The 11,052-nt window shown below is 29.3% G+C and overlaps 1 protein-coding gene across 1 annotated transcript; it reads left to right on the top strand.

Annotated features, from left to right (window-relative positions):
- The first annotated feature begins 3,512 nt into the window (after positions 1-3,512).
- LOC115979660 (cell number regulator 2-like) lies at positions 3,513-10,748 on the top strand. Its single transcript, XM_031101714.1, has 4 exons — positions 3,513-3,629; positions 3,954-4,025; positions 4,242-4,469; positions 10,404-10,748. Exons 1-4 carry the CDS (start codon positions 3,554-3,556, stop codon positions 10,481-10,483), a joined length of 456 nt encoding a protein of 151 aa, XP_030957574.1. The 5' UTR covers positions 3,513-3,553; the 3' UTR covers positions 10,484-10,748.
- The last annotated feature ends 304 nt before the right edge of the window (positions 10,749-11,052 follow it).

Below are 11,052 nucleotides of genomic sequence, written 5' to 3'. Positions count from 1 at the left end.
AAGGCTAGGCCTTGGTCACCAGGCAATAGGTTTTTCGTGGTGTACATACATGGTTAGGTTTTCTTCACCCCTGGAGTCTTTCTCCTGGGTGTGGGCTGGGAGGCTCTGGTTTTTGGCCATTTTTCCCAGCCCCTTCTATAGATTACTTACTTTTCCTTTTATATCAGCCTGCATCCACTATCCCTCGTACACGTGTAGGTTTAAACTTTCCAAAACTGATACTTGTCCCATCAGTCCATGCTCAAAGTCGTTGGGGGTGGTTGTAAAAGCTGAAGAATACGGCTCTGTCAGGTGCAGAGTATTGAATGGCGGTAAGGGAAGCTTTCCCTTGATATTTTAGGTTTTTCTTTCAAGCTTAGTCCTATACCGTTTCTGTCCCTCTGTCCTGTGGGACTTTGGGTTCTGCCGAGGACTGAACTGTCCTCGGCTGTATTCCAATGCTATCTTGTGCTTTATATTATCGGGCTTGGGTCACAGCCCTCCTCGGCTTGGACCTTTGGATTCCCCACGGGTAAATGGGTCTGGCCCATTAATTACTTGGGCCCCACAAACATTTTTATCAACTGTTGACATAGTAAATTCTTACTAGTTTTAATATGAGTTAATTACTAACATCACATTTTTACTTATACTTATAATAATTGTTTAGAAAATGCTGAAACTATATCAACAGTTTGTAAAAATATCGTAAAATAGTTTATGTCTATAGCATTACTCATAATAAAAATAGTAAAGAGTAAAAGAAATAAACTATTAGATTATAGTATTTTAAGTAATAATAATTAAGTTCACTTGACAATAATAATTAATATGTTTATTGTATTAAAAAAATATTAAATAAACTTATAGTTTATCTTTTATTCACTACTGCACAAAAATCCTGAAGCCGCTATGGTCTTTAATAGTATTTTTCCAGTTTATGGTAATGAAACTTACATTTTCCATTAAAAAAAAATGCCTGCATCTATGTCTTGAATTAAGGTACAGAGAGTACTTTTCTTCCTTTCACATATCTTTAACACCATGCCGGCTGTCTCCACTCCATGCCATCCCTACTTGTAAATGAATGATATTTTTTTTCCGGTTTGTGGCCATGAAATTAAAAAAGATGCCTGCATCTGTGTCTTGAATTAAGGTCTAGACAGTACTTTTCTTTCTTTCACATATCTTTAACACCATGCCGGCTGTCTTCCTTTCACATTACTTTTCGTTCATTTACAAGTAGGGATGGCATGGAGTGCCCATCCCGGCCTTTTTAGACAAGTTTATTTTAGCATGGCTATAGCCATATAGGCTTTGATCATCTATATGTAAGACGGTAAGAATTAAAGAAAAAATCTAGGACCACATCTCCACAACGTTTTTACCATAATGTGATAGAATATGAGTAGTGGAGAAAAAATAATAGATTGTTGTTTTATTTGGGTTTTTGGTTCCAGTGGGATTTTGATGGGCATGGTGGTGGCATGGTGGTGGTGACTGGATTGTTGAGAGAGGGAGATAGAGGTAGGGACAGAAACGAGAGAGAGGAGGATAAAGAATTTGTTTATTATTTTTTTATATAATTTATATAATTTTAATATGTTGTATTGTAAAATAAAAGTTGAGATGTTAGATGTATTATAAAATAATATGGTATAATAGATAAAATAGGTTTTGAGATAGTAAAACAAAATAGTTTGAAAATATGAAATGTGAATGCTCAGAGTAAAAAGTTACTTTATCAATTATATCATACAATTTTACAATACTCTCAATATCTCAACTTTTATTTTACAATACAACACATTAAATAATATTTCTACATAATAAAATAATATATCTCAAAACCCAAATAAAAACAAAAATCCAAAACCCAAAAACCTAATGAGAGAGAAAGGAATTGATAAAGTAAGTGAATAAAATATTAGTTTTTTTTTTTAAAGAATTGAGCTACAATGCAATTCTATGCAATTGTAGTACTATTGCAAATTTTTTTACAATATTTAATTTTTACAAATCTAGATATGTGGGGAGTTTTGAGCTTTTGGGTCTGTTTTTATTAAACTTATTTTTACTAAAACTGAAAATTAAAAACTGAAAATACTGTAACAAAATAATTTTTAAATATGTGAATAGTATCGTGAAACCCATAAACAATATGTAAACGGTACATGAACAATACGTAAATAGTGCATAAACAATATTTTTTTTTCTATACAGTAAAATCACTTGATTTTACTGTTTACATGTAAAAAAAAAAAGGACTGCAAATGTAAACGCAATACGCCGAATTTAGTAACGTCCAAACAGGTACTTTGAACGCGTTTGGACGCTGAATCCAGTGGTGCGTTTTCTGAAATTTTTTTTTTTTTTTTTTTTTTGGTTTAGCAGCACATTTTGACTAAATCAACGGTAAACAGTGTATTTGTGTACTGTTTACGGACCCACAAATTCTACTTTTTAACAACTTTTTCATTAAAAATGGTTCTCACGATACTATTCACATATTTAAAAACTATTTTGTTACAGTGTTTTCAGTTTCAGCAAAAATAAGCTCAATCTAAACGGACCCTTTATGTTAATTTTTTTTAACACATGAGGGATGCTATTCTCAACGTAAATGCTAATACATCAGCACATTTCTTTTCTCTTTTTCCCCTCAGCGTGTCCAACACGCCTAAGCCAACCAATCCCAATAACTCATGCTGACTGACTTCCGTACATAATGAAGAAAAGTTAAGAAACGTGAAAGTATACGAGCATGTCACATGTCTATTACAAAAGGGCTGGACCCATGGTGCAATAATGCACCTAACAGATATATGTGTTTGTCCTCTCACAAGAGATGGATTTCACGTATCTTAGTCTCTTAGACACAGAAAGGGTACATACGTGACAGATTTTTACCTCTCCATAAAGTAGGTTTTGGATATCTCTTATGGTTGAAAGTTAAAAAAAAATTGCTAAAAAAACAGATATATGTATTTGCCCTCTCACAAGAGATGGATCCCACGTATATTAGACACAGAAAGGGTAGATACGTGACAGATTTTTACCTCTCCATAAAGCAGGTTTTGGATATCTCTTATGGCTAAAAGTTAAAAAAAAATTGCCAAAAAAACAGATATATGTATTTGTCCTCTCACAAGAGATGGATCCCACGTATATTAGACACAGAAAGGGTAGATACGTGACAGATTTTTACCTCTCCATAAAGTAGGTTTTGGATATCTCTTATGGCTAAAAGTTAAAAAAAAAAATTGCTAAAAATAATGTAAAAATTAAATAATACCATGAGAGACCCAATTTTAAAGTAAAATTTATTAAATCTTGTACTTACGACAGAACCTAACCAAAAAAACACAGAGAGGCACGTTTGCTCTTTTCAGTTCAATAGAAACATCCACTTAATTTCCTCCAAAAACGAAAGTCACGTGGCCGATGACTTGTCAACAGTGAATAAAAAAACCATATCCAATCTCTTTATAAACAGAACTGATCAAACAGGCAGAGGCATGAAGAGCTCTGAATTTGCCATCCTCGTCCTGATACATCTTTCCATCTCTAAAATATGGCCGCTCCACAGCTTCCAACCATGGGAAAGTGGTCCACCGGAATATGTGGTTGCTTTGAAGACTGCTCCAATTGTAAAGGAATCCTCTGTTTTTTTATTTTATTTTTTAAATCCCAAACTTTATAATATGATCTTGTTTGAACTTATAATTGAGCAACATGCATAAATTGCAAATTTCAATATTGAAGTGTTTCATATAACTCTATTTTTAGTTGATGGTAAAATACTAACAGATGGGTGAAAATCTTTGCTTGTATTTTGTATAGAATACAATGGGTGGCCTTTGGCTTTGGGGTAGTGGAATCTATTCAGAGTGTTGTTTTACAAGTTCAAATGCTTTCAACATCTTTTTAACAAATTCTATTGTTTTTTTTTCTCTCTCTCTCTCTCTCCAAAGGCTGTGTTACCTGCGTGTGTCCCTGCCTCACCTTTGCCCGCAATGCTGAGATAGTGGACGAGGGACGAACATGTAAGCAAATTCTACTCATTGTTTTATGATATATTTGCATGGGATTATATGCCATTATGGGAACAGTACACTATCACAGACATGTATACGCCATCTGATCAACAAAGAACATTTGTGATTTAAGTTAAAAAGTTTCAGTCTCACGGAGTCATGGTCATGGGGATGATTCTATATGCTTATAAATTTTGTTTATTGTCTGCTATTTTTTCCATGCAGCTGCTTTTACCGCAGGCCGAAACTATTTGGTGCTTTGCAATTTCGTGCCGGTTTTGGGCGCAACTTTATACGGATGCATGTACCGATCCAAACTGAGACGCCGCTTTGAGTTGCCAGAACAGCCGTGCAAGTACTGCGGGGATTGCTGTGTCCATCAGCTATGCTGTTATTGCGCTCTTTGCCAAGAGCACCGCGAGCTCACAAACCGTCAAATGGATCCAAGAGGAGGTAAGATAGTTCGTGACTTTAAGATTTTCCTAGCTACTAGACTACATATTAGGCCATAAATTTGGGTAAAGTTTATTTACAAAATTAGTTGTAACCTTAGACTACAATTTTACTTAATAAAATAAATATTATTATATATTTTGAAAATCTAACCGTTGAATTACATATTTTTTACGCTCTTAATACACATATCAAATTTTGTGTCAATCAAATATTATTTACTATATGATCTATAAGCTTATATTTTATACATAATTTTAAACAACAAAAACTTGTAATTTAAATAATTTATTGATGACATAACTATTGATTTTTAATTTTCTAGAAATTTTATAAGTATGAAAGATATAAGAAGAAAATGTAATCCAATTATGGATTTATCAAAATTCACCTCTAATAAAAAGGTATTAAATAAGGTTATAACTTTAGGTTACAATCAATTTTGTAGCTAAACTTTATTCCATAAATTTACATGCAAAACTGAACTACAAGCTGTTGTCCCTAAGAACAATAATTAATAAATAAATAATCTTCAAAATATTAATTAAATAATCATATGTCACATAAATTAGAATTTACTGTAAAATTAGAAAACATTTTAGAGATATTACATCGATGATGCTTGAAAGTTATCTCATAACGTGAAAATAATTTACCGTCAATTCATAAGTTTTTAGATGGTAGAATAGAGACATAGACTATGTTACTATCTTAAGACGATACACACCGTTTATAAGATTTCTGGTGTAGTAAATTAACAATATTGTGTGTACCACCCCTAAGATACAATAATCCATTCACCGTACTGATTATCCTTACAAACCTACACAACTTATAGGATATGAAGCTTCTCAAAATAATACTTTCATTTTATAAGAAATATAATATATGAAAAACACATATATTCTCAAAAGAAGTGAAAAATGACAAAGTAAAGATTTTTGAAAATAGCCACTGCGTGCAGGGGTCAAGGGGAAAAAATTGACCACATTATGCTTTTGACACTTGCTATATCTATATCAAAAAACTCAGTTGTAGAATATTATCCACCAGTCCATATATGTCCCTTGAGTGAGAAAATTTAAGATAGAATTATTTTTTGAAGTAGTATCAAACCATATATTTAAATTTAGAATAGTTATTTAACATATGACTATCTATTTAGTATGATAATTTCTTAGGAGAATATATTTGGTATCAAATAACACCATGTCAACGGTATCAAAATCTAATAAATGCAAAACATGTTAACAAAAAATAACTAACACGCTAAAAATTGAAAAACATGTGTTAGTGGATAGTTTTTTTTGCACACGTTGCTTGTTCATTAGATTTTGATATGGATGACGTGGTATCATTTGAAATAAAATACTTTTTCATTTCTTAAAACCTATTTACTAAAGACAGTATCTACTAACAAAAAAATTCTACTAAAAATGATAACAAATGTTGTCATCTTCCAACATTAAATAACTAAGTTTTGATAAAATATTGTGATAATTTTTAAATTTTCACAATAAATAATGACATATGATACAATTGAAACTCTTCATCAAATTAAATACCTACAACCATTTTATAATTCTATAATTTTACAATGACATATGGTGGGCTCTGGTATGATATTTTATAATTTTATTTCAGAGTAATGCTACATCTACAACATTTTCACAAAAAATCCTAGGTGGTAAATTGTTATTGGTTTTTAAATTGGGACAACCATTTTAAACTATGCATTTTTTTAAAAAAAACAACAAACAAAAAACCAATAGTAGAAAATTGTGCCTAAAACAGTGAATTTTGCTCACCAAATCTGACTATACCAAAAAAGAAGTCTTGGAACACAAAAATGTCACAATATTTTCACAATACCTTTCTTTTCAGCCATGGTAAGTTTCAATCTAATATATTATTATTTATTTTATATAAATGCTATCTCCATAATATTTTCATAACAAATTCTAGATGGCAAGTTTTTACTGATTTTAAAATGGACCCACAATTGATATCAATTTTTTATCCATCAATAGTAGCTTACCTATGATTTGTTGTGAAATTAATGTGAAAATGTTGTAAACTTAGCATTTTTTTTTTAATCTATAAGAAACTGAGATCTCAACAATTGTGAAATTAAACATTGTGATAACAAAAAGTGTTACAACATATTCACAAAACATTTATTTTCAATTGTGGTTGGTCACATTCTCATATTTTATTATTTTATTTTGACTTATAAGAAATTGACACCTCAATAATTGTGAAAATGTTGTGAAATTTGTTGTATTAGTATAACAATATATATGTTAGCTCATACAAATATTAAATAAAAAAAAAAAAGAGCACAAACCAATGACTGAAAAAAATAAATAAATAAAAAGCCAATGAAGTGATGAACAATATATATTGAACAAACTAAAAAGTACTGTAACTTTTACACATTCACATAACAAGTATTACAACATTTTCACAAAACATTTATTTTCAGTTGTGATTGGTCACAGTCTCATATTTTATTATTTTATTTCGACCTATAAAAAATAGACACCCAAAATTGTGAAATTTGTTGTGTTAGTATAACAATATATATGTCAGCTCATATAAATATATTTTTTTTAAAAGCACAAACCAATGACTGAAAAAAAAAAAATTTGTTGTGTTAGTATAACAATATATATGCTAGCTCATATAAAAAAAAAACCAATGAGGTGATGAACAGTACATATTGAACAAACCAAAAAGTACTGTAGTTTTTACACATTCACATCACAAGTGTTACAACATTTTCACAAAAAAATTTATTTTCAGTTGTGGTTGATCATAATCTCATATTTTATTATTTTATTTCGACCTATAAGAAATTGACATCTTGTGAAATATTGTGAAACTTTTTGTGTCAGTATATATGCTAGCTTATATAAATATTTAAAAGAAAAAAAAAACCACAAACAATGACTAAAAAAAAAAAAATTTGTTGTGTCAGTATAACAATGTATATATGCCAACTCATATAAATATTTAAAAAAAAAAAAAAAAGACAATGAAGTGATGAACATTACATATTGAACAAACCAAAGAGTATTGCAACTTTTACACACTCACACAACAAGTGTTACAAGATTTTCACAAAACATTTATTTTCTGTTGTAGTTGGTCACAATCTCATATTTTATTATTTTATTTCGACCTATAAGAAATTGACACCTCAATAATTGTGAAAATATTGCAAAATTTATTGTGTTAGTATAACAATATATATGTCATTGCCACTTTGCCAGCTCATATAAATATTATAAAAAAAAATTAAAAAATAAAAATAAAGAAGGTAGACAATGCCAATTGAACAAACCAAAAGGCACTGTAGCTACTGTGTATTTGCGCATTGGCGCTTTTTATATATATAGATGGCATGTACAAGGCACGTGCTACCTCTTGAGTAAGAAAATTAAGATAAAATTTTTATTTGAAGAAATATGAAACTATATACATAAAAAATGTATTTCATACAAAGTTAATTTCATTTGTATTCGAATTTTGATACCTATTCGCCAAAGACAATATCTACTCATTAAAAACTTTTAAGAATGATAACGAATATCATCTTTCAACAATAAGTAATTGAGTTTTGCTAAAACCTTGTCACAATATTTAAACTTTTGCAATAAATGATGTTATATGCTATAATTGAAACTTTTCATCAAATACCATACACAATGAAAAAAAATTTCATTCATACTTTCTTCTTTATCATTTTACACGAGTCTAGGTGCAATTTTTAGCTTAATTAGTTTTTATGAACACCAATTTTAGGCAAGAAAAAAAAAAAAACAAATGGCATATGTCATCGAATTTTTCATTAGATAAATTATAAGTTTTGAAGATTTAAACTCAGAAAATCAATGTTCTCTAGGAAACAAATAAAACACCTTATATTACCATTCGAACTTTTTATGCATTATTATCGTCTAAAATTCAAAATATGTGAAGAAAATTTTTGGGATGTTAAAATTTAGCGAGAGTATTTTAGCCATTACATAATGGAATATTTTAAGAATTATAAACTTTTATTAGGGTTTAATTGAAAGAATAATAATATGACATATTTGTTCTTTTCCAAAATATTAAGGGAATAATTGCTTGATTTTAAAGTTTAAGAAGGAATTGTGAACTACCCCAAACATAAAAGGATGAAAAGTATTTTAATCCCAAGTTTTTGCCTCTTTTTTTTTTTTTTTTTTTGGTGGGTAAAACTATGTGTTTTTACTTAAAATGGTGCATAAAGAAAAAATATATATACAAAAAAAAAAATATATATATATATATATATATATATACAAAAATTCAACTTAAGAAAATAGTACGTGAAACAGTGAATTTTGGCTCAACAAAAATTGACTAATAAAAGAAAATTTCTAGAAACACAAAGAATGACACAACATTTTCATTTACCTTTACAACTTTGTTATGATGTACTTTGACTTGTAAAAAATTGACACCTCAAAAGTTGTGAAAATATTGTGACGACAACAAGATATTTTAATATATTCACAAAAGAGATGCTATGTTGACAATATTTTCATTAAAAATCATAAGGTTGTTACAGATTGTTATTGATGGGCAAAAAAGTAATTTCATTGGTAAGTTTAAATTAGAATAAAAATTTACCACCTAAGATTTGTTATGAAAATGTTGTGAATGTAGCAATTTTTTTTTCTTCACAATACCTTTATTTTTAGTTGTGGTTGGTTCCAGTATGATATTTTATTATTTTATAGAAATTAACACCTCAACAATTGTGAAAATATTGTGGCAATTTTTTTCGTTAATTTTTTTTATTATTATTATGTAAGCAACTTCACAGAAGCAAGCGTAACAAACCAAAGTACTGGGTAGCAAATACCATTCAAAACAAAAAAAAAAAATTTGAACCAACCAAAGTAATGTAGCAATAGTACTGTAGCACTAACTCATTGGCACTTTTTATATGAAAAATCATATGTAGTAAGTTGTTACGGATTGTTATTTGTGAGCAAAAAAGTAATTTCATTGGTAAGTTTAAATTAGAATAACAATTTACCACCTAAAATTTGTTATGAAAATGTTGTGAATGTAACACTTTTTTTTTCCTTCACAATACCTTTATTTTTAGTTGTGGTTGGTTCTAATATGATATTTTATTATTTTATAACAATTAACCTCTCAACAATTGTGAAAATATTTTAGCAATTTGTTGTGTAATATTTTTTTATTATTATATATGCAAGTTCACAAAGGCAAGCGTAACAAACCAAAGTACTGGGTAGCAAGTACCATTAAAAAAAAAAGAACAAACCAAAGTACTGTAGCACTAACTCATTGGCTCTTTTTATATACAGAGATATATAGATATACAGTAAAGGGTACTTGCCAATTAAAAATCAGATGAATTGTTAGCAATAAAGTTTCCTTTTATTGCTTTGACCAATCAAATCTATTGTAAGTAGCAGATAGGGATTTTACTAACGTTAAACCTTTGAAAATAAAAGGTTTGGCAAAGTAAAAGATTTAATAAGGAAAATATTCAGTTAGTTTTAAAGGCTCCAAAGTATGGAAAATTTTGCTAATCAATATGCATTGATTTAGCCAACTCATAATAGGAAAGACATCAAAGAAAGAAAACTAATTTCTATTAAATCACTTAAATCAGTATTTAACAAAATAGAATCCACAAACTATTTTATAATATTTTTACAACTTATTGATGTAGTAATAATTACTCACCATATTAATAGTTTGTAAAAAAAATTTGTTTTTGTAATATTACTCAACAAAAATATTTTAATCTTTATAAAAATATTCCAACACAAGCTTTTAATAATAATAAAGAATGATCTATTATTCATTATTTTAATCTCTTTTTTTTTTTTTTTGTTCTTGTGATGGGTGTCATATATAAAGGTTGGAGAAAATCCTATGATACGATAATGAATCCAAAAGTAGCAGCTCCAATTCCTGAACCGGGCATGACTCGTAAGTAGGGCTTTCATGCATGACAGTTTGTTCTACATTCATGATTCATCCCACTTGAGTCAAGTTTGTTATTCGCATGTTCCTTTAATTTTTCTCTTATGTTCCTCAACGCTTAGTGTGTTCTCTCTCTCTCTCTCTCTCTCTCTCTCTCTCTCTCTCTACAATTTCCTTTGGTGCAAAACATCTTCTGTTTGGTGTTTGGGTTTGTGGTTTTGTACACTCTAAAATGAATGGAATGATTGGTGGTGTGTTAATGTAATTGAGATTTCTTTCTTTATTTCTTTCTTTTTTTTGGTTTTGTCCAATCCGATTTTTTAAACCATATATGCTTTTAACTTGAAGACATTTCATCTTAGATGTGAGAATAAGTTTGGGGGCTGAATATATTCAGCTTTCATTTACTAAATAAACGAGTGAATTACAAAATACACTCTTAGGGTTTGGGGTGGATTGAATTTTACGCTTTAAAAAATTATATTTCACACTCTAAAGTTTCTCTCTGTTTGCAAAAGCAACCCCTCCATTAGTCGACTTGTATACATGGCTGTTAAGTGACACACTGTTACCTGACCTGTAA

Source organism: Quercus lobata, chromosome 3 (genome assembly GCF_001633185.2).
Source record: "Quercus lobata isolate SW786 chromosome 3, ValleyOak3.0 Primary Assembly, whole genome shotgun sequence".
Lineage (NCBI taxonomy): Eukaryota > Viridiplantae > Streptophyta > Magnoliopsida > Fagales > Fagaceae > Quercus > Quercus lobata.
Note: the sequence above shows the minus strand (reverse complement) of the source record. Positions and strands in the feature narration are given on the sequence as shown.

Bases quoted from the DNA above. Each gene is read 5' to 3' on its own strand.
- LOC115979660 (XM_031101714.1), top strand. From the start codon at position 3,554: ATGGCCGCTCCACAGCTTCCAACCATGGGAAAGTGGTCCACCGGAATA. The intron at 3,630-3,953 runs GTAAAGGAATCC...CTCTCTCCAAAG, and splicing joins CTTTGAAGACTGCTCCAATT to GCTGTGTTACCTGCGTGTGT. The intron at 4,470-10,403 runs GTAAGATAGTTC...TCATATATAAAG, and splicing joins TCAAATGGATCCAAGAGGAG to GTTGGAGAAAATCCTATGAT.